This window comes from Stigmatopora argus, chromosome 1 (genome assembly GCF_051989625.1).
Source record: "Stigmatopora argus isolate UIUO_Sarg chromosome 1, RoL_Sarg_1.0, whole genome shotgun sequence".
NCBI classification, from domain to species: Eukaryota; Metazoa; Chordata; class Actinopteri; order Syngnathiformes; family Syngnathidae; genus Stigmatopora; species Stigmatopora argus.
The window spans coordinates 16,131,058-16,155,978 of NC_135387.1; the positions used below are offsets into that span (position 1 = coordinate 16,131,058).

Consider the following 24,921-nt stretch of genomic DNA (forward strand, 5'->3'; position numbering starts at 1 on the left):
TTTTTAAAAAATATATATTTGCCTCATTCCCTTAATCACCAGAGTAGTCAACTTTCACGCTTAGTCTGCCGCCCCTTTTCGACAATGATGATATTTTCACATTTCTTTGCCCTATGATTGAAGGACCTGTCTGATTGGGCCATCCACGAGAGCCCTTTCTTGTGTGTCACGTTTTGTGTCCTTTAACATGGTTTTACTAGAAAGTCTTTTTTAATCAATCAAAAGCAAGCAGAAAATAGGCTTTGTTACGGTCAGGCCTGGGGTCGTGTGATGCTTGGTGACAGCTCTTCAAAGGGGATAAAAAGGAATATTTTTGTAGGAAAACTGTGGTTTCCATGGCACTTGTTGCACATGGATCCCCATTCTTTAGTTCTGCATGAGATGGAGGTCTCAAAGGGCTGGACAACAAAAATTAGGCAGGGACGGGACAGCGGGACTGTGGAGGTAGCTGCCCTTTAAGCCCCCCGACTCTGTCCTCTCCTGGGGGACAACAGAATAAAAGCCAGAAGTGACAGCACAAAAAGGGGCCTACTAGGTGCTGTCAAATCTGCATGAGTAAATGGTCAGTTTCCCATTCTCCAAATGCTGACCAGTGGATGCACAGGGCACATGCATTGTTGTAGCACATATTACTTTGAACCAGTGTTGGGTGCAGTGTGGTTTGGAATAATGTAAGGCAATCCTCTTCTAAAAGAAAAGGAATAATATTACAATTTAACAAGCTCCTGATGTAAAATGAAGGTTTTGACAACATCTAATTGCAACAAACCACCTGATATGGTAGTTCTTCACTTGCCTGACTTCAGCGTGGGCAAGCGTGGGATCAATTCTCGCTTGGTGGTGGTGTGATTTTGAGTGTGTTGGTTTCCTGTTTCTATGTGTGCCCTACGGTTGACTGTTGTCTGCCTTTCGCCCAAAGTCAGCTGGGCTAGGCTCCAGCACCCCCCGCGACCCTTGTGAGAATAAGCAGTACGGAAGATGAATTAATTGTAACACTAAGCGTTGTGAATATACGTTATGTCGTTGGTAACCGGATGGATTGTTGGCCAAGTTGTTAGTGTGTTGACCTCACAGTTCTGAGATTGAGGTTTAAATGTCACGTCCGGACCTTCCTGTATGAGCTTGCATGTTCTCCCCGAGCTTGCGTGGGCTTTCTCTGGGTACTCTGGTTTCTTTCCACATCCCCAAAAAATGCAGTGTAGACTGGTTGAACACTCTCAAATTGCCCCTAAGTATGAGTGTGAGCGTGATTGGTCTCCTTGTGGCCTGCGATTGGCAGTAGTAAAATGCAGACTTAATTGACTTATGCCTATTCACTGTGTCCATTGCCTGGTGCCCATTGTTGGCGGACCCTTAAGGGGATAAGCTATGATCCACGCAGAATAAACAATAAACCAATAAAGTGCATATTTTAGAGTGCACCAAATTGTTAAAATATATAAACAGCTCACCCAAATATGCAACATGATCTTTACTTGTTTTCAGAATAAATTTGTGCTCAAATCCAATGGTGAAAACAATGCACTTGGCCCATCATTTTTGTAACATTTTATGTAACTAACTTACTGTATTGGTTCCACTTCTTACAGTTAGCCCAGAATAATTACCTTTGTACTCCACCTTGAATTCCTCAACAATTACATATTTGTGTCTCTCTGAGAAATGACATTGAGAGGGCAAGGTTTTTTTTTGCATGTCAGGATTCCTTAAAGCAATTTGCAAAAATTTCCATAGCATCATCACCGCCACCTTCATTAACAAACAAGGTTACGAACATGCTGTCAACACTCATGCAATCAGCAGATTGTGTTTCAGTGGCGTTCCTCACTCACTCAGTCAGTGCATCTACATCTAAAATATGGCATTTAAAGTGGTAAAGGTTGCAAGAATTGATGTTCTTTATTTAAAAATGTTTAAGTATAAGGAGGACATTTTATAACTATCTAATGGTTGAATTTCAGCATTGAACACTTCCATGGTGAAAAATTTGTTCCACCAGAAGCTGGATCTGAATGGCTTCATATACATAATGTTTTTCTGCAGTTCAAAACGGTTGTGCTGACATTCCTAGAAACAGCTACATGTGTGCCTTTGAGGCACAATGAAGCCACTTGTTCTCCAGGTTTCTTCCTTGTATTTTGACGAACAAATTGGAAAAAAAAGTTCATTTTGTGTAAAACGCAATCAGTTGCTCAATAGTTGGCATTTATGCTCACAAAGCCAAGTGTCAAGTGGTCAAAAGCAAATGTTAGGAGATCTTTATCTTTAACTGACTGCATTTCTTGGTGTTTGTTTAAGCAACTTTAGAATCTAATATCATTTGAATGGTGTGTCCTGAATGTCAAAAATATTTTTGATTGTATCACACTAATACATACAACTTCAAACAACACTGTTCAATTTCACATTTTCAGTGGAAAGATTCAAATTAAACCAAGTAACTTGAAATTATATAATTCATCCCCCACCCCAGCATTCTATATTCAATTTGTAGTTGCTCAAATTTCAGCCTAGTTACACAGTGTAGTTAAATGTTGACTACATACCACAAGGACTTCCATGTGCATTTTATTATTTTGTTTTTCAGGGTTCCCAACAATGTTCTGTCAGTGTGTTTAAAAGGTTAATGCAGCTGGGATATGTTCCTTGATGGGATTTTATCATTCTAGGCATGCTCTGTTTCCTGATGAATATATTAAAATTATTACTGTGCAAACAGAGTTTCTAATTACTGACCTGCTTGCCATTGTACTCTGCGTTCCATGTGCCCCCCGACACCCCTCTTCCATGCCTTGTTTATTTATCTGCACCAGTGAATACCGAATAGTCAATGCAATGTCATTTCCATCCACATGAAAATGATTTTGAAAATGCCAATCTTGCCTATTATGCAGTGTAATTACTTGTCCGCTTTTGATGATATCATATATTCAGTCCTTGCAGAGGCTAAACATCTTAGTGGCGCTTGTCAGCCGATGAAACAGGACTTGAAGCAAGAAATATCCTATTTAACAAAAGAAAATATTTTTCCATCTGTACAAAGCCATAAGTGCATGGTGGATTTAATCCATTGTGAGGAAATTTGAGATTTACAGCAAAGAGTGATGTCGTTGGGTGCCACTGTACGTGGTGGATGAAAAAGGTCACATGAATAAGCACTTTAGGTAACATGCATGATTGACATTGTTATGAAATGTTTTTTTTTCCACATATTTCACAGCAGGTGCAGTTTTTCAAATATGACTACACCCTCATGCATTCTTGGGTTACGACTGATGTTCGGGGAGGCTACAGGCCTGTCACTTCAGCAGGTTTTTCAACTTGCTTTGCCAAAAATGTTCATTTTGATTAGCTCAGCCAAATCGCCACCGTGCAGCATTTCCTCCCGGATAGCTATAGCCTGTATAGGAGTGCTATGGGAGAGTGGCGTGAGCGTTTCCCCTTTGCTGTGCAAAAGGGCAACCTTGTTGTTTACTTGTCTGCCTGCAATGTTACACAGGGGGGGTTGATCAGGGGAATTGATAGGAGCAGTAATTTAAAAAGAGGACACTTCAGCTCAGAACAAAAACAATTAAAGGAAAATGAAAGATGTCCCCCAAGGGTTAAAAATAGAAAATTATCAACGTGCATCCAGGAATCTACCACGTCCCACGTCCCACTCCGCCTCGGCCCCCTTTCGTTCACCCATCCCTCCCTCTCTGAAACTGACTGGGCCTGCATTGTTATGTATGATCAGATCTGCTAGTTCTTCCTCTAAGCTCCTTGTCACATTTTGACTTAATGAAGTGCAACTTAGAAGGGAATTGGGTTCATCATGCTAGTCGCACGATGCTCCCTTGTTGTAGCAAACAGGAGCGGCATGGGACCTAAACGCTACAGCGCGAGTCGTTATCATTCCGGTCAGTCTGTTTAACACAAAATTAAACAAAGAACTAATTAGTGCCTCATGAATTAATAACTGCACTGTTGCCGAGAAGAAGTTAGGTTGCTGAGGGGAGATATAAAATAAGTAGGAAGATCAGGTTAGAATTATTATTACTTTTTCGGGGATGCATGGGCTTTCAAGGTTAGGAAACTTTTGAGAGGATTTAAAAGTTACTCAAGCAGCACGGATGAAGTCAGTGTTTGTCCTGGTGTTACATTTTGTCAGGGTTAATGGGTGTCATTAATGGCAATTGCACCTTTTCTTTTCTGACATGACAAGAAAACACACCCTCTTGTCCAGCACAGCCTGTTTACAAATACCAATGAAAGTTACTGCTTAAGAAAAAAAACAAAAAACTTTTGTTTACGAGTGAAAGTGGGTATAGCTCCAAAGAAAGTAAAAACTGGGAGTGGTAGTACTGTGATGAAGTCTAATAGCAGTACTGTTGGTAAAAAGGGCAACTCATAGCTAGTGCTTTGGCAAAATCTGACGTGTTGAAGGAGGTTCAATATGGGCTGGTCATATGGAAGGCCATGTAGTGTCATGTTGGGGAGATCTTGTTCAGTGTTATGTTATGCTCAATAATGTGTAAACTCTGTGCTTTTCTTAAGAATGATGATACATACATTTTGGCATAAGTTGATTAAGTCCACACTTTACTACTGGTGTGACAAAAGGAACATGGCTAAATGTCAATTAAGAATCTTTAATTTCAACACATACGTATCTATGCCCTGGATCAGTTGCCAGGCAATCACAGGGCGACATTCCACTTGAGAAAAGGCTTCTTTATAACATTGTACCACCGTTGACATCCAGTATAGTGCTATCTCCAGCCGAAATACTATCATTACATTAAGTTGTGATGCATGTTAAATGTTAATACGCAAATATAAATAATATGTGAACTGTTACAATTGTGCACACACACCGTTTATAAAAAAATGGAATGCAGGAATTTAGATCGACGTTGTTGGGTTTATAGGACAGACTTGTTTTCAGTCATTTATTTTTACGTAATGTGCATATATGTGTTTTTATGCTTCTCATTCAATCTCCTTTTCAGATGAAGTGAGCCTGCTGAAGACAGTGCCTACCCAGGAAGAGAAAACAAGGTAAGAAAAATTTCCAACATGACTGATTACTGTCCCCACCATCTCCCCTGTTCATATCTACAACAATATCAGGCATCTTCATTAATCCCCATGGATCAATGTGTCTGGGGGTTGTAAAAATTGACAAATGACTTATTAGAATCCCACCGTTTTATTTTCCAACTGATTAACTCACAGCAATGTTGTACACTATACTGGCACACTGATGTATCTGTTTTCTAAAGAGGGCCTCTCTCGCTCATTCACTTTCTCCTCGTGTGGTGAGGTATCTATACTACAGTTGTCACGATAATAATAAATTCAACCAATGTTGATACTCAAAAAATACTCAATACATGATACAATTTTCAATACTAAATAAATAAAATGATATTTTTTTTTAGAAACATGTATAATCCCAAAAATATTGATTACGATGACTATCAAGAGTAGTGCAAAATCCAAATTTCCCCACGACAACAAGTTTCCTATGGTAGTACAAAAGCAAATAACTAAGTATCGAAATGTTTGCAATCGTATAACATTACCTGATACAATATTCAAGTATTTATACTTGGATATTTGTGGATACATTAAAAAGAGGGCCTGTGAGTGTATTGACTCCGTGGTACAAGAACAATATGCAACTTTTGACTTACAACAACTGCTCTTTTATTCGTTCCTTGGCATAAACAACTGGAGAGCTGTGCTTTTTTAAAATTAGTGTTGCACTGGTTATTCTTAGCTCATATGTGACAATTGTTTTATGAACAACAAATCCATTTGCTTTGCACATTTTGTTGTTATTTTTTTACTTGTGGTGTTAATTTCAAGATGATGTTCCGTAATCCCTGGTTTATGTCTGGAAAGTGTCATAGCAACATCCCATATTGTCATCTCAACAAAATAATGTAATTTTTTCCATGGTATGGCATTTATTACTCGAACAGACATTAGACACAGACATCTAAGTAAAGATGACATCCACCAAATTAACAAGAGTATAAAACCTTTTGTTGCTGATATATTAAAAAAAACTGCCTCTGTACAATTTGACTCTTCAGAGGACACTAATGACTTGTGACTTAAAGAAACGGGGTTGCTTTCCCCGCCCTTCTTCCTCCTTTTCCCTGAGATGAAACCTTGTGTGCTAATGATGTTAGCTCGTAGAAGCACAATGCTGATGTGGGAGTCTGTCATGAGGATGCAGAAAAAAAACCTCTGCCCCTGGCCTCTTAGTCAAGAGGGATGGTAGTGACACCGTGGGCTGCCTTATGTCAAACTCGGAGACCCTGGCTTCATCTGGGGGTTGGCATGATTGTGAATTTAGACGGATGGCCAAGCTACTCTCTTTTGTGTCTTAGGGTGTCACCCGCTCAGCACAGATGAGACATGAATTGAAAACATTTGCACTTAGTGGAAGTTCACATAAAGATACACACATTTATTATACATATCAGCCAAAGTGTAGGTGTTGATGGTTTGACGTGCCACGCACAGCTGCATGCATGAACAAGTTGCTTTAAAGTGCTGTATGACTGTCAACGGTGTATACCATCCAAACATTTCCCTAGTGTAACCACATAGAAGCAACATCGTTAGTTTAATTGGCTTCTGATAAATGTTAATGGAAGTTATAAAGACCAACTGGCTTTAATGCGGTGTTGGTGTGACCCCCCCTTCTCCAACCCCAACCACTACACACACACACACACATACACTTTCTCCCTCTCCTCATGGCTCTCGTAAACGTACCATCGGCCCAGGGAACACTCTTGGAGTAGCACACAGTCGCTCTCCTGTACAGCGAGAAGAAAATTAAACTGCCAAATTTGTTTTCATTGGTTCCAGGGACGATCTCGTGGGACATTTCGGCTTTTAATTGAGCTCACTGAGCAGAAATGTATAGGTCTGCTTACCAACAGTGACGTCTCCCCTTTCCTTCTCGTTAAGCCCCAGCACATTGTTTGTTAAGTAAAGTGACGATTTACCAAGCATTTGTGCTTACTTGGTAGTTGACAGTTTCTCTACTTGCGATCCTTTTTAGACAAATCAATGTAGTCTTGGCCATTATGGATTTTGTAAAATGAGATTATTTTTCTTTTCTCTTACACTTTTTTTAATCTTGCTTTTCTGCATTCTGGCAATGCGTCGTAAAAAGAGTAAAGCTTGAGTTCATTATAAAGCATCCGCTTTATTAAATATACAAAGGTTGCCGTGAAAATGTTGCTTCACAAAACTGAAACCTGTTAAGTATACTCTGTGTCAGTCGCTCACTCAGGATTGTATTATAAAGTCAGCTTTATCATTCCCCCACTTTTGCCGTTTTTTTGTCCTTCATTTTTTTTCAGTGTGTCAAAACAAGCAAAGGCTACATGGATACGGCAGCCCTGTGTAAATATTTATGATGTAACATCTCCATGTGAATAGACTTTCCTCTGAATCCATCCATCATATAGTGAAAGCCCACCTCCCAGCCCTATGGAGCTGAGACAGGAGCGGCGTGTCCCCCTCTCTCAAAGTATTTGTTTTTCTATGGACTGGGCGCAGCCCAGCTGTGAGGGCATTTCATGTGTCAGACCCACATTATTTTTTTCCACCAACTTCAAAGCCCATTTTGCTCCATTGTATTTTTTATCTTTTTTGACTTGGCTTCTGGACCAGAAAATCAGCAACAGAGAGATGTGATGTAGGTCAACTTCCACCAACTGAGGAAAAGTGGCATTCCTAAAGTCAAAACATTTAAATCACAGTTACCACCTAATCTTTTGTTCTTTAAGCACTTGAACTCTTTCTAACCGAAGAGCAAGTTAATTAAGTTTAAAAGCAACATGTTAAAAAAAACCCAAATGAAACAGGTACTCAATAAGCCTTCATTATTCACTCTGTATATTTGCATGCTTCTTCAACGATCAAATTAAGAAATTAGTGTAAAATCAGACCCAAGGTTTTTCCCGTATTTTGTTTACAAAGTTGGATTATTACCTTGGACATGAATGAATGGATAAATGGATGAATGAAACTTTCAACTTTAGGAATCCCAGCCATTTCAACATTATACCCATTCTCTAAGGCTCACATTTGAGTGAAAATTTCACAAATGTTTCTACAGAGCAAAATAAATTAAAAAATAATTGTTTTTTGTATATTCATTGTAGCAATATCTTGTCTAAATCCTTCTTAGATAGAGAGAAAGAAAGAGACACTTGTTGGATGGCAACGCGCTCGTAACATAACACGTATACAAATTCAACTTAAAGGAAGGGTTTTGGTGGTGTTGAAGGCTTCTCTTTTTCAGATGCTTGCTTTGCTTTTAAATTCATGTAAATTCCGCTGGCTTTTTCGCATATTATCGACTCAGTCACGCTATCTCCTGCTAACTGTTTATCTTTTATCCATATTAAAAGAAGGCTCTCCATCTCGTTGTGAATGGCAGTGCTCAGCTTGGAAATTATGGTTAGTGTTTGGAAGGCTTGATATTCTTAATAGCGTCTGTCTGCTTCAGGGTGGTGCATATTGGTCAAAAACTCCTCGTATTGGCAAGCCAGCTCCATCACATGTACACCACTCACGGAAAAACGAAATGCAACGCTAAGCCCAGTTTCTCGTAGAGATGTTTACACGAGGGAAATGCGGCGAGAAAGACAGTGCGCTAAAATCATAAGCAGCCTCTCGCGTCTCGTATGCTCGTATCTCAAGTTAAATATTTGCTCGGAATTTTACTCGTATCTCAAATTCCTCGTAAGTCGGAGCACTCGTATGTCAAGGTATTACTGTACATGAATGGTATTTAGGGCCTGAAGCACTAAGCAGGACTCACTCACGCAACTTGTTTCTTTTGAAGTTCAAAAATTAAATTAGAGTTGCTGTATTGTTATAGCCTTGGCAGTATAGTATACAAGTGCAAATGTGCAGTGGATTTATAAGGTTGTGTGTTTGCAGAAGTAGGTAAGTCTACCGCCTTACCTAAGTGGATTACAAGGTTTTAGGCTTTTCTCCTTGCACAACATATTGGCAGAAAATAAGCATTGCAGACGTTGGCTAAATATCACTGCACCATCTCTCTTCAAATTATCCTTAGCTACAGTGGATTGCTGAAATGTGAGTGAATATATCACCTTTTTGACATGCCTCAAAATATAATATGGATTACAATAACAGTTTTAAAGTCTCATTGCTTCCATCCAGATTTGCCCGATAATATGCACTTATGAGAAGACTCCTCTGTGCTTTTACCAATATACAATCTAAATCTCAATATACATCTAAATAACAAATGCACCTCACCCATTCAACATTGTAATGCTGTTAGCACTTGGCCCATGCAAGGCACAAATACAACTTGACTCAGAATGGGGAAAAGTTCATAATGCATGATGAACATCATATTCAGGATCAGATATCTGATTACCTCAAACAAAATATTTGATCCTGTAACGCTATTCCCATATAGCTGCTTGAGTTCTAAACGATGCAGTTCAGATGAGACGTGATGAGTAAATACCCCTTTTCTGTCATTTCAAGTGCCTCTTTTCTCTCGATTTATTCTTTCAAGCTTTCAATACCTGTTCTTCCCTCTCTTCTGTCTCTTTTTTTCCATGAGCAGGAGGGTTTTACTTTACTCCTTTGTCATCCTAATTGATTGCATTAACCTTTTGAGTATTGAATTTCCTGTGCATCACGCCGAGCACAATGTGGAATATTATCATAATCCTTCCAAGTAATGGACACAGGGCAATCAACAATGCTTTAGGAAAAGTACATCTTTGAAAGATGGATCATCATATTATTTTCAGCCGAAAGATGGGGGCTTGGCCAGGAATGTTGGTTTGAAAAAAAACTTGGTCAAATTAAGTAAGGCATTTTTCCACATTTATTGAATAAGTCAAGACATATACTCTCCTAGTTACTGGTTTTGAACCATTGGTGCGTGATGAAATAACAGGAAAAAAATACTCTTCAAACTATTTAAAAGAATACACAAAAACACAAAGGTTGACCCACGCTCTCTTCACTGAAACTAATCCTTCAAAAAATACTTAATAAATAATACAAATGTTTAATACAAATATATTAACTACTGTATTTCCAGAGCTCCATAAGCTATAACAGACAAAGTGCAAATTTCACAGGAGTTTGAGAAATTTTAGTTGTAAGTAGTCCTATCTTTACATTTTATCCAGTTGAAATTGGGTTTTTTTCATTTTTATAAAAAATATTTAGGTACATAGATTTGTTGGTAAGTTATCTGTTGATTTCATTCACCATTTTATATGTTATAATAAATATGGAAATTTGTAGTTTAAAATGGACAACGCGAGATTTGCTGATTCGCTATGGCGATCCCGCATGGGACTAGCCGAAAATATAGTTAATAGTAGTAGTAATGCAGTGCAAAACATTAATTCCTTTTCCGAGCCAGTTATCTTCGCAGGGGTGATGGAGCATATCCCAGGCTACTGTGTGCAGTAGACAGGGCATTCCCTGAATTGGTCCCAAGCCAATCGTAAGACAACAAGACAGACAACCATTCATGCTCACACTAATACCTAGGGGCAATTTAGAGTGTTCACCCTGCCTACCATGTGTTTTTGGGATGCGGGAGGAAACTGTATTCATTTTTTTTGTTATTCAAACCACTTCTACTACTACTACTACTACTTACTATGCGTTTTCAGTGCCTTTATAGAAAATGTAGCCATAGGGAAATTTAAATCTTTTTTTGCCAGTTTTTATCCCACTGAAAGAAACCCTCACAATACTGTCTACCGTGTAATGCAGAAGCACATATGGTGCCATGGATTCCATAAACTATGAATGCATGTTGGTAATTTGCACAGACTATGTAAACACTGGCCTTTAATGCATTAAAGTAATTGATTGTTGAAAAACTGACAAAAACCATTATTGTTTCCTTGGCAACGGCCAGTATTATCTGAGTTGTTTTGATGAATAGAGGCAAGATACCCTGTAATTCATATCAGCTCTATTATTTTTTCACTGCAAAGAAGGACAAAAATCAATTGCTACAAGCTCTTATGCATGGATAGACGCTAGTATTGATCGGTACGATGTTCATAGGGATAGTGCCTTTGAGTTTGATTTAAGACAGGTCACTCAAAGCCATTCAGTGGGGCTCTTAGCGTGTATGAAAATGTTGATTGTCAAGGAGAATGGAGTCAGCTTTTGCATGTTATGGCTAATTTCCTCAAATTTTGTGATCAAAATAGAATCCACTGATTGGCAAAGGTCAAAAAGCAAGACCAAGGTCAGTCAAAAGCAGAAAGCTTTAGCCTCTGTCTTCCAGCAAGCATCACTTCTATTACACTGGGAACCTCTATAATGTCAACACATGGAAAACAAGGGCCCAAAGTTCAATTATACTACAAGGTCATGGAGCATCGCAGTATTGACATTGGTCTGTATTTTGAAAACGCGAAATTGATGGAGTTCACAAAAAAATGTCAGAAAACAATTTGGAGGGTAGATTTAGTTTTCATTGACTTGCAGTGATTGGCTGATAAAGTAATACAGCCTGTGAACAAATAGTGTGTGGGAAAACCAATGTTGTGTAAGACTTCAGTCCACAAAAAATAAAACAAAGAATGATAATCCTAAAATACATTGCAACATATAAATAGTTATTTTGATAAGTAGTGGTGCAATATAGACTATATCCAACCACACCTAGTGAAATTGTTATTTCTTTATACTAGTATCACTTACTGTATATTCATTTGAGAATATTGTCACCATCCACTGAAACAAGATGTGGCGCTAGCGCAAAATACTGCTTCTGTTAGAAATATAACAAAATAGCCAAATACAATATCTAAAATATATCGGGTTTAGTCCTTAACAGTTTGCACATTATTTGTAGAACATATACTTGTTATGTGAATTTAAAGTGGTGAAAAAGTTAAAATATACAGGTGTTAAAATTAAAACAATGTTGCACACTCTTGACTTTTGTTTGTAATCTGTCACTTAGTTTATTTTCCTGCCTCGCTTTATTCAGCACCAGAAACAGCCACAATCTTAATTGAACTAATCTGGTTAGCGCTGGCTATTTTCCACAGTTACATTAAATCCTCCCCCACACCACCTATCTCCATTCACCTCCCTCATGCTCTGCCCCCCACACCCCCATCTGCCCTGACCTACATGGTAGTCACATGGCCCCGACTCCCTGGCTTGTCATTTTATGGAAAATCTGCAGGAGATAAAGCCACAGGGTTTAAAGTGTTATCCCCGCCTGTCCTTTGAGAAGGGCTAAAGACTGAATGAGGTGTTATTGCATCAATGCTGTTGGACACTTGCAGGCGACAGAGAGGATATCTTCCTCCCTTTCTCCCTTACCGCCTCCCACTCTTCAGTTTTATTGGATTTATTACAGTGTCACAACTGTGACTTTGGGGGATTTCTCTTTCTCTTTGCATGCCTGCTTAGGTTATTTACTTAACTTGTCCAGAAAATGGACTGTGAGCTACAGCTTACTGCCAAGTCTAGCCAGGGACTAGTGCCTCATTCAAGTTAAGATGTACCAGACAGACACCTATACGATGCTTGCTCAAATCGCTTCACTGGTGCTCAGGGCTTAGTTTTGCACTGTGACCGAGTCCCCTTCACATTGTTTTCTGGCTCTATGTTTTCTGTTGCCCTTGCACTTCAGCCAATTACTGCAAAACAGCTTAAGCCATTTTATCTCTTACTATTTTTCTCTCCTCTCCTCCACTTTTCTTTCTTTTCTTTTTCCTCGTATACTATGTTTGGAGAGATTGTATTTTAGAGCTGAAAGAAACCATTATTAATTTCTTGTCAGGTCATTTATTAGATTTTAATTATACTAGTTATCACTTTTCAATATGTCTTTAAAGTGTTTATAAACCCTTCCTCCCTCAAAATGTTAATCATTTTTGTCATTTTGTACAAATGTGTTAAAGTGTTCAGGGATGTGATATACCCGAATAGATTTGAAATCCTGCTAAAATTATCCGTCCATCTTTTGCTTCTCCGTGGCCGGGTAATATTAGCAGCAGCTGCAGCAGGAAAGCTGAAACTTCCCTTTCCCTAGCCATTTTGTCCAGCCTTTTCAGAGGGATGCAGAGGCATTCCCACTGTACAGGCATCAAGATAGGGGTCAATGAGTATGCTCACACCTGCTCGTTGCCTGAGGTGTGCATAGAGGTGAGCCCGACTATATCTAATTGGAATTTTTGAACCTCATGTACTAGCTTAGGCTCCTTCCCAACCAGAGAGGTGACATTCCACATCCCAAAAGTCAGCTTCTGCAGCCGGGGATCAAACTGTGAAGGCCCCCTCCTTTGGCTTCCACCTAACTGCCTGCGCATCCAGCCCCCTAGGGCCCTCCCAAAGGTGTTTAGTCGATAACGCATCCAGCCCCCTAGGGCCCTCCCAAAGGTGTTTCATCAATAGAAAGAGGAACCCTCGTTTATTCTTCGGGCTATGCCCAGTTGGGCCCCATGGACACAGTGCTGACCACCAGTGGGTCGGCATCATGTTCGACCTCTAGGCCTGGCTTCAGAGAAGTGCCCTGGGTACCAGCGCCCAGGCAAGGGAAAACTAAGTTCATAGTTGGGACTTGTCATAGGTGTCATATTTTGTTAGGGCCCACACCTAGGACCTGTTTGCCATGGGTGACCCTGCCAGGGGCACCGAACAACAACTTATTTCTTAAGATCATTGGTACTAACAATACCCCCCCCCCACACACACACACACACACACCACAATAAGGTGCTGACTCACTGCAGTTGGTCGCAGGGTGGGGGCCTGTAGTTATTTTTTAATTTATTTTATTTTTACTTTTTGCCCTTTTATTTAATTTTGATGTAACCCATTTTCTCTTAGAGAGGAGGCAGAGATACATGTTTTTGCCACTACTCAGCTACACGGCATTACAGCTTGACATGGTTAATGTGTTGCCAATAATTATGTCAAATGGTGACTGTAAGTGGAGCTAGAGTTGGGGGCTGCCTCTTAGCTCCTGCTGGAACTATCGACTGCTGCTAACACAAACTCCCCACCTCTGCTTTGTCACGATAACCCAGTTACTTGATGTAGTTAGTGGTTCGCTGGCCTTTGCTTGGCCTAGCAAGGATGTGGTGCCTCCTAAGCATTGCACAAGCCTGGTTCTAGTGAAGAACAACCACAAACTCAGGAAAAAGGGGCCCTGTGTGACCTTGTAATTGTATTAAAGCTCCTATAATACCTTATACTTGGTATTGCTCTTGTGTAGGGTAAAAATAAAACCTCACTACAATGTCAAAAGAATTGTAGAGCCACACAGTATTTGAGGAATGCCCAGCCATTCACAGGGCATGAGGAGACAAACAACCATTCACGCTCAAACTCATACCTAGGGGCAATTTAATGTTAAAACAGCATACCATACATGTTTTTGGAATGTGGGAGAAAATCAGAGTACCCCCAGAAAACCTACACAGGCCCAGGGAGAAAATGCAAACTCCACACAGGTGGACCAACCTGGATTCAAACCCAGAACCCCAGAACTGTGAGGCCAATGCGCTAACCACTCAGATGCCAGGTCACCTAACACTGGCAATATCCTTTTAAAATATGACCATGCAATACATGCAAGGGACCGGTTCTGGCTGATGTTTTAACCAGTTGAGCTTTGCATAAGATGCTCTTAGAAGTTTTCCCGTTTTACATAAAACTACAAAATGTGCACCGAGAGCTCTACCTACAAGTGAGAATGTTAAGTGAAAATGCGTTGGTGACAAAACAAATGCAAATATTGCAACAGAATAGTAGAATTAGGATACTGAAAGATTCATGCCTCATTTTTATTTATAAATTGTTTTCTTTTCCTTAATATTGTAGTGTAGTCCCACTTAATATTTGATGAATATAGCCTCAGACGTAAGGAGGTAAAGTCTGCAAAGGAAACAGAAAGCAAAGAGAAACCAGAGAAATGCATTTTGCTAAGTTTGCGCTTTGGAATAAACTGAACTCTCTTTTCGCAAGTGGCTTCTTAATTAAATGAGAGGATAGTTCTCTATCTGCAGGTTGTGCTGAGCCCTGGTGAGGCGAGAGCGTGCCTCCCCGTATGTGCCGTACTGGCCGCTGGGTAGTCTCCGTGCACAAAACACCATCTGCATTTTGCTGTTAACGCTCCTTCACATTCGAGGGAGGATTAAGAGACAATCCCCAGGTTTTTTTTCAACCAGTTGACAAATATCAGATTTGTCTCTTAAAAAATTAGCTCCATCTATATCTCCCACCATATGACACACAAAAAAAGATTATCTTTAATACCCAGCCAGCTTGAGTGTGGAAAAAGCAGATTAAAATTTTAGTTTGGTCATAATTATCCAGACACTTATAGAACGAGACGATACAGCAGACAGACCACCTCACAAAGTCCCCCCCATCCTTACACATACAAATTCATATAGAATCTTCTGTGCACACACTCACCCACAAACACAGCCCAATCCTTCCAGGAACAAGCTGCCTGCCTTAAACCAATTAGACATCATACTTTAATAATTCTGGATTTTTCTGTCAGTCTTTAAACAACACAGTCAACTACCAAAGGGGGTTAAAGTGAGTAAAAGCAGCGGGTGCCTTTTCATATGAATCTTTGTACTCTTCAGAGGGTGTTGGGCTTTTATTTGAGAAGGCGACGGATGAAAAGCAGGGGGTGGCTGCAAACTGGAGCTAGTTGCTGGCCGGGGACCCCAATGTAGCCAGTAGTCAGTTGACGTGTGTGTCAGTACCCTTACCCATTTAGGCCTACTCAAAATCATCCCTGGCCTGAGTATATACTATACTTATACTTAGATTATATATATATATATATATATATATATATATATATATGTATATGTATGTATGTATGTATGTGTATATATATATGTATGTATGTATGTATGTATGTATGTATGTATGTATGTATGTATGTATGTGTATATATATATATATATATATATATATATATATATATATATATATATATATATATATATATATATATATATATACAATAGAAGAATATAGAGAAATACGTAGAAGAACTACAGCTCAAACTAACATCCAGCAAATGTAAAAAAAAAAACATGAGAAAAGTGAATATTTCAGGATAATAAATATTTTAGAAGTTGGAATGAATGGATCTGAACACCAAAGTAAATTCCCGTTTAAACCACAGATAAGTATCTTAATTCTCCCTTATGATCATAACAATAATCATCATCTGCCAAGAAGAGACCTGAAGGCCCCGGGCCCTACTTGGTGTCCTGGATGCAGACAAGACCACTGCCCCACCCAGAGGTTGCTTTATGAACGCAGGAGCTCTATAAATGAAATTAGGTGTCAATTAGTCAATTACAGTATAATAACTCTGAGGGCAGACATTTAGAGACAGAGAGAATCTCAGCTAAGTTCATTTCCTGCGGCCCAAGAGCCTAGCGCTTGGCACACGTCACTCTCCACCCAGACTCGCTGAATAAGGGCCCCAGTGCTCTCCCTAATGTTATTTTCCCCTAGATATCTTCTTTGATCAACAATTTCCTTTCATGGGATTGTTTTCCACATGCAGGGGATGTACTATTTCGCTACCCAATTTGGCCAGAGAGAATTTTATAATTTAGTAATTAAAATCTTTGTTAGGCTTTAGAAATGACAACTAATTGAATTTAATGGGGAGATGAATTTCATTTTTATTTGATTAGTGGGACCCCTGGCATAGGTATTTATGGAAAAAAAACTTGACAAAAATATGCTGTGTGGGCTAAGATGGCATAATCGAATTACATCTAATCGCATTTCACTGTCCTGAATTTCACTCTAATTTCACTATAATTTTCCATTAGATAGCTGGTTTACAAATATTTGCTCATCTGCAATGGTCAAGGCTATCTGTCTAAAATGATTACTGAGCAAGCCTTCAGAAATATGTCCCCTTTCTCCCCCTCCCTTTTAAAAACCAGATTGCGAGGGATCAAAATTAGGAAGATTGCATTATGGATGTCTGCATCCGGGAGAGCATTGGGGGAGATATGATGATTACGGCCGGGGGATGAAAGCTGTGTCAAGAAAAATATATTACTCTAAAACATAAGCCTATTCTATCTAGAAAATCTCCTGCTCTCAGCACACTGCCGCCAAGTAACATACTATATCATAATTCATGCGGTAGTATAAACAATGTGCAAATAGAAAGCCGTTGCAGCATGTTATAATGTGCGCCAAACAAACTCTGTGTTAATTGCTTTCAAGTGTGTAACCATCATGAGATTCTGCTGTTTTTTCCATAGAATGTCTTAGTCAACATATAAGTTGCAATTATAAAAATCAAATTAGATAGTGATTCGTTGTCAGGAGTGATGCAAATGACCATCTTCAAGAAATGCTGCTGCTTTGCTATCATTGTCATCGTCTTAATCATCATCATCACCACCATCAAGCTGCCTTTAAGTTTAATATTCAGCTCATTCCCTCTCTAAAGATAAATTTATAATGCAAAATAAACAGACGTGAGGGGGAATAATACTCCGCATCACGGGCAACCTCAAATAACACAAGGCTGAACTCTTGTTGAATCGCATCTTAGAAGCTACTGCTCCAGAATTAAGTTTTTCCACTTTCAATTTCCTTTCCAATTTGACAGCAACATGTCAGTGAATATCAAGAATAAACTTTTCCATTGCCTGGTGAAAAATGCAAAGTCTTAATTTGTTTGTTGAGGCAGCAGAAGGGCCTCATGCAGTCCGCCACCCCAATCAAGGAACCCTCCCACTAACCAACTTGTCCTTTCACTTTGTCAGGGCTGTGCTCTACCCAAAAACTATAGCCAATTCCTCCCCTCCCTTCCGTTGGGCTCACTTACTCTTTGGCCCGAGATGCCAGAGACAGCAAGAGGGGTTCGAAAAACAAAATCGGACTCCCAGGAAAGGTCAGATTTCTCACTCTACATGTCTCTGGGCTTTGGACACAAAAGCCACTGAATTCACATCTTTCAACTGGATCATAGCCTTTGTCCCGGCTAAAGGAGGCTGGTGAGTGGCCCTGCACCAGACCAGCCCCTCCTGGAGAGCCCTGTCAGGGGCAGCCAAACGTCTGGCCCTCATCCCTTTGAGTGATGCACCCCTACCATGTCACATGCACGGCAGCATGCACACACACTCACATACTTACACACTCCACCTTGCCCTCAATATTCTCCTGAACGAAGCATACAATACATCGGGGCCACATCAAACGAAAAGCCCCCACAGCTCCTTTTGAAAAGTAATCATTAAGCCCCCAAAGATGGCAGCCAGAGGGCTGTGCTACATCCACCCACCCCGCTGAGGAGGTTGCCAGTTGAATACAATGTGTCCTTCCGCTCGAATGATACTGTAAATACAGTGTCTACGGTAGACACTCAGCTTTTAATGTGTGCCTCTGCATGCAAAAGATATTCTTAATACAAAATCCACCACAGATAGGTCTATAATACATTGACCCCGCCTATTCACAGTTCAGCATTTGCGACTTTCCTCATTGAAGGATTTTTATATGGGACAAGACACTTTTGACAATTTCATGCAGCCTTTATAAATGATTCGCTTTTGCATCGCAAGGCTTGTTTGTTTTCTAGTTATTGCAAGGTTTTCATGGGTTGCGCCACGGATATGCTTAGACGCTGTCTATGCCGGAGTTAGAAGTCGACAACAACATACGAGAACCCTCCGATGTGTATGTGACTAACCTGTGCTGAAGAGAAATAAAGTTTACGCTAGAGAATCCTTTTTTCGTGAGAGTCTGTTCACCCACGCCAAGTACCACTAGCTTTAAATAGGTCAGAAGTGTATCTAAGTGTTAGGGTTCATAACCTATAGTGTATCGAGTGTTGACATCATAATAGAGCATTCTGAGTAGTTTTAAGAAGGTTGAATTCCTTTGCAATTTCGGCGTATGACAATCGTAACCCATTATAAGCAGGTTTAAGGACGTTGTACTTATCTGTGATTTTGGCATGCTAGGTCCCTAACTCTACATTTGTAGTCTTGGGGACTATGTCTTCATTGTTTTTCATTACGTATGATGATAATGATCACAATCTTAATGAAACATTCTGGATATTGCCAAAAGAAAATGCAATGCATATATATATATATATATATATATATATATATATATATATATATATATATATATATAATATCCGGGCCGGAGTATCATTTCCCCGGGAAAAAGACAGCGATGAACGTCGATACGTGCATATACGTCCATACGCGAAACGGCAAAAATTGCACTAAAATGGGGTAAAATCCACTTCCTAGCAGCATTTATTGATTAAATACAAATACTGGAGCTTTTCAGACATTACAACCGGGCCCTGGGGGTGATTTCCCCGGGAAAAAGACAGCAATAAACGTTGATGCGTCCATATGCGTCCATATATACGTTCATACGCGAAAGGGCCAAAATTGCACTAAAATGGGGTAAAATCAGCACTTATTGATTAAATACAAATACTGGAGCTTTTCAGACATTACAACCGGGCCCTGCGGGTGATTTTCCCGTGAAAAAGACAGCGATAAACGTCAACGCGTCCATATGCGTCCATATACGTCCATACGCGAAAGGGCCCAAATTGCACTAAAATCGGGTAAAATCCACTTCCTAGCAGCATTTAGTGATTAAATACAAGCACTGGAGCTTAAATGCAAACACTGGAGCTTTTCAGATATCAGAACCGGGCCCACAATTGAAATATTATTTCGGAATATTGCCATATTTTACTCACCAAAAATCATTTTTAACTGTAGACAATATCCATCCTCCTTTCTTTCTTCCTTCTTTTCTATCGCCATCGAAGCTAATGCTGAAAGTCGAGCCTGTCCTGTCGTATTTCTGGCATAGTCCGTCTTGAAAATGGCTTTAAATCAACACAACAATATATTTGCTAATCACTAGCCAATCATAGTTGGTGAAAGCGATGACGTATCCCTATGCCTGCGACAAGGCATTGTGGTGTTGCCAACTCGAAATCTGATTGTTTAAAGCAACAGTCTTATCGACGCTTGTTTAATGCAGCAGAGCCTGCAGAACTGATTGTGAAGGCCTTGAGGCAGATTTCTGACCCTGGCAACAAATAATGGCTGAAATGTGATTGGTTAAATGCTTCAATATGAAAACACACATCAGGAAAGCAGTGCAACCAGGGGGAAAGCAATGAAAGGAAGCTGTAGTAAGGAGGCTGGCTCAATGGCAACAATCTTTGCAGCAGGAGTAGCCTGCTGATTGCTGTGTGCCACATCAAGCCTAATGCACGCCATTGACATTTTACTACTTCTATACATATATATATATATATATATATATATATATATATATATATATATATATATATATATATATATATGTATATATACGTATATATACATATATATATGTGTATATATATTTATTTATATATATATATATACAGTCAAGTAATAATCGGAAGTTGCAATTGGAATTTTGACAAAGACAACAACAGTTTATGATAACCCATTTCAAAATCCACATTAAAGTGGTAAATAAAAATGCATCGTTGCATTTTCTTTGGCCAATTGTATATATATTGTTGCCTACATGTTGCACGAAATTCAACATTAGTGAATACTTGCACAAACAATACTATTCATATTTCAGCATGAATATGTTAACGGTGTCGTTTATTCTGTTGAATATCAATTGAAAAGGATTTCCAAATCAATGCATTGTTTGAACTTGTATTGCCAAGCTCCCAACTTTGGTTGAAATGTCATTTGTACATTTATAAATTGAAGAAAATAAAAAAAGTTATTATTGGTAAATAAATGATAGCTTTACAGTTCTTTACTCTCAAGGAGAGACTGTTTTCCCTTTATGATCTTAGATGAGTCATCAACTTTTAGAAATGAACCAAAACCTGTTTTATGTACAAACTTTTTTTGCTGACAGCATTCAGCTGAAGCCAGCACAGTGTATCATTGCGTGTCGGTTCACAGTCATAAATTTGTTCATTTCCTCTTTTTTCTCTCCAGTAAATGGTAGTTAGGCACCACCTTTATCCAAACTTGTGGGGTTTTGTAGACTCTGGATTCTTTGTACCAAATCATGTTGACACTACTAGGGTATTATGTCCAAATGCTCCAGAGACGCTTTGCATGCCACTGTGGGAGGGGAAAAAACTGCCAGGCAAATACAAGGTTTGACTTATAAAGTATTCATTGTCACCTGGTAACGGCCAGCCTTTATCATTTCACCTGAAATTGCAATGAAAACTGATAGCTTATCAGAAGGAGGCACAGAAAAAGATTGAGTGTTATATGACGTGGGAACTCTATTTGTGTGAGAGATGGAGCTTATTTTCTGTAAACTAAAAAGTCATAAACATGTTTTATTTTTCCTCTTTTTATGTACACTTGGTGTACTTTAAGTGGCACAGTGCATTTTGAACCACTTAAAGCAGCAACAAGTAATAAATGTGTTGCTTTTATTCTTTTGCTCCAGAGATCATTCTACATCTGTCATTTATGTAAAAAAATATTCATTGAAAGGGCTTATTTCTAAAGCTATGAAAGATGTTTGTTTTTCTCTTTGGAAAAAGTAACAAACATCTTCGCTTTTAAGCTTTTATACTAAAATACTGAATACCGAGATAGCACCAACGATTGCGCTGTGAGGTGTTGGTCCAATAATATTGACATGAATTGTAAACATGTATTGTCTGATTAGACAGTTCAAAGTAATAATTATTACAATTTGGAGAATCAAAAATGATGTTGTTTGATTTGATGGCTATCAAGACTTATGCTGACTTATACTGCAAATTCAGTTGTATAATAAAGTTTGCTCATTTGCATAAAATAATTTTCTCTACAAAAATTAGGAAAGGGGTTCTCTTAATTTTAATGGAGGCAGCACAGGCTCCTCCCCGAGAGAGTTGAAAGGCTAGAAGAGCACAAAGATGGAAAAGGCCAGCCCACTGAGGGAGGGAGTTAAAAAAAAAAGAGCGCAGGGGCTCCTCTGCCATAATTTCCTATCAGCCTATTGAGACGACATCACCAGCAGCTTGGTCTGTGCGTGTGTGCATGGAAGCAAAGCAGAGGGCGAGAGAGAGGCAGACGCACCGGAGAGAGAGCGAGAGGAGGGAAGGGAAGGGGGAGGCTCCATATTCACTCACCTACCTCCCCCCAAGCCACAGGAAGGAGGGGCCAGAGTCAAAGCTGCCAATCAAATCTGCTTGTGGCAGCCGGCATTATCTCAGCAACAAACTATTGACAGATTACATGTCAAGGAGTTTAGTGCATGATTGAAGGAAGCCCCTTTTTTTGTTGTAGTCACTTTTTCGCTTTATCGTCCCCTCCGCTGTGCAACATTTGAATGACTTTCCGGCAGAGTTGAGTAGTATTATGAAAGTTACATGTCTGAGAGGATTTAACTTCGACTTCCCTGAATATGGTGAGTACGTTTTTTCCTGATTTTGCTTCTCATTTTCTTATTTCTTTTTTTTCCTGTTTTTTTATTTTTTATTTTTTATTTCATTATATGCAGACATGCAGACATTTAAAGGAGTGCCTTCAGCTCTCTCCCTCTCTCACACACACCCGGGGAAAGTTGTTCATGATTAAACTGTGCCAGTCAGGACGGAATACTGTATACAGTATACCAAAGTGTTGCAACACCCTTATTTATAGTACTTTACCAAGTGCCCAAAGGTGACTGCAATATCGAAATAACCGTATCCCGTTCGACTCAGTGTTGACACCTTAAAGCACTCATGTAGATAAAGTTCCCAGGACCAGTTTCATTTTTTCCCTACCTGGCTCTTTCTTTCCTGTTTTTAAAATAAATTCTCATTCTTTTGTGAACAGGCCAACATATTTTTACTGTACAAATACAGGTGTTGGTTTTCTCCACAGAAGCACTGACAATGCCATTAGGATAGAATGAATGGCCTAAGGATTTGTTGCCAAGGGGACAAAGCAAACAAACTGTTTTGTTGTCACACATGTAAATGGTGCAGGGCAGTCACTCTATCACCTTTCCATGTAATTCTCAGTAATGTATGTGCTTTGCAATGATGTATCGTTAAGCGGGACGCTCCAATTAAAATCCTTTATGTAATTGGTTTACAATGAATGGGGTTGTTGCGAAAATGGGTTGCATACTTTTTATACGAGGTGTTTCTGGTCATGAACTTGTGCCGTTGTGTTTGAATAAAAGCGGACGAGTGTCACCGTACTTTCCACGGGGCTGGCTCTCTTTTATTTTAATAATTACTAGTAAATGGTAACATTAAGTTCTTTCCGTTGTGTGTTTGTGTGTGTGTGTGTGTGAGTTTATCATGTTCTTATGGGTGTGTGTTCTTTTGGCGTGCGCAGCCTCGTGATTGTACCTGTATGTGTGTATCATCAGCTGCTGTATATTTTATTTTGTAAGCCTAAAGAATGCATTACCTTCGATAGAACTTTTCATGTAATATTTGCTTTTGCAATTTAGATGCATGTTCATGCCTTCATATTTATTCTGTATGTGTGCCTGCACGTATGTATATTTAGGCGTGTGTAAGTGTCTATCTGTATGTGTGGATACTCAAATATAGTTTTCCATAGTTATATAGAGACATTGTGGGACATTGATGAGTATTTACAGTGACATAGGGATGTTGTCATTATTAACATTGATACTGCTCTGGAGTAAACATTATTTTACCAATATATTAATATACTAAATTATTTCTCATACACTTTTTTTTCTTCCCCAAATTGTAATTCACTCTCGTCAGCTTTTGCTTCAGGCTGCAATTTTGAATATGCTTATGTGACACTTGGGAACTCCCTTTGTTACCTTTTTATGTTGTGTTTGTTTGTAGTTGTGTGGAGTCCATTGTATTAGTGATCACTGCCCACATGCAGGACATTGATTTTCTATCACTTGTCATGATGGAGAATTTAAAGTGATTTATTTATTTATTTTTACATTCAGGCAGGTTTTATCCTTGAGAACAACAAGACTACAAATTTATACGAGTTAAGCTTGCGTGCTCGCCTGTCATGTGTGGTCACTCTCGCTGAGCGCTTAGATTTTTTTTTTTTGTGGAGAATGACACAAGTCGAGCAGATTCCTATAGTGACACAGTGTAATTAAAAACTTTTCTCCTGTTTGTTCAATGTTTTCCTCCCCTTTTTATAAGCCATAATGTTGATTGCTTTCACCCACAAAGAGTTGTCTCATTAACCCTTTGTGGCACCCTCCATCTTTTATGGCCTTCCACAAAACCGGCATGAAATGAGGGAGGAAAACAAGTCGTGGTCTAAAGGGCCTCAATAACCTTAAATCACAATTTAGCTATAACCGGATTCATTTTAAAGTCTAAGCAATAAAATATGCCGTTGAGATCCTATTTCTCCTTCTCCTTGGATGACAGCAAATTTACATTTTTTAATTAAACTAGCCTAAATTTTTTTTTATTGGGGGGCCGGGTTATGCTAATAGGAATGTTGTGTACAGCAGATTAACAGAGTTATGAAATAAATTTAACATGCAGACATTTAGATATGGGAAAAAAGTCATTTTCTCAAATCTCTGTAATGACAATTTCTCCTGGGAATTCCTGGACTTCTATAAGGAGCTTTATGGTGCGCCAAACCTATAAGTAGAATAAATAAATAAATAAAATAAAATAAAGGCTTGAAACAAAATTTTACTGATTAATTTTATAGATTAGAATAATCAATGAGAACTCAATTTTACCAACTCTATATACAATATTAAAATGACTTTAAATGAGTGACTCAATATATTTTACATTTCAGGATATTTTTCATTCTAAAAAGTTTTTTGTGTTTTTGATTCATATTTTCAAGGGTTAGCGCTAAGTATAATAAAACACAA

At 39.0% G+C, this 24,921-nt stretch overlaps 1 protein-coding gene across 14 annotated transcripts in view; it reads left to right on the forward strand.

The window, feature by feature from the left end:
- The window catches only part of casz1 (castor zinc finger 1), a 152,559-nt gene that overhangs the window by 56,989 nt on the left and 70,649 nt on the right, over positions 1 to 24,921 (forward strand). For 11 of the 14 annotated variants that reach the window (XM_077603126.1, XM_077603158.1, XM_077603142.1 and 8 more), the window contains one exon: positions 4,992 to 5,040. Coding sequence is in view for 1 of the 14 variants with exons in the window: in XM_077603110.1 (XP_077459236.1) it covers positions 22,437 to 22,485 (49 nt within the window). In the remaining 13 variants the exon portion in view is untranslated. Of the gene's footprint in view, positions 1 to 4,991; positions 5,041 to 22,079; positions 22,486 to 24,921 lie in introns of those variants that run through there. The other 3 variants (XM_077603221.1, XM_077603227.1, XM_077603110.1) reach the window with 1 other exon arrangement.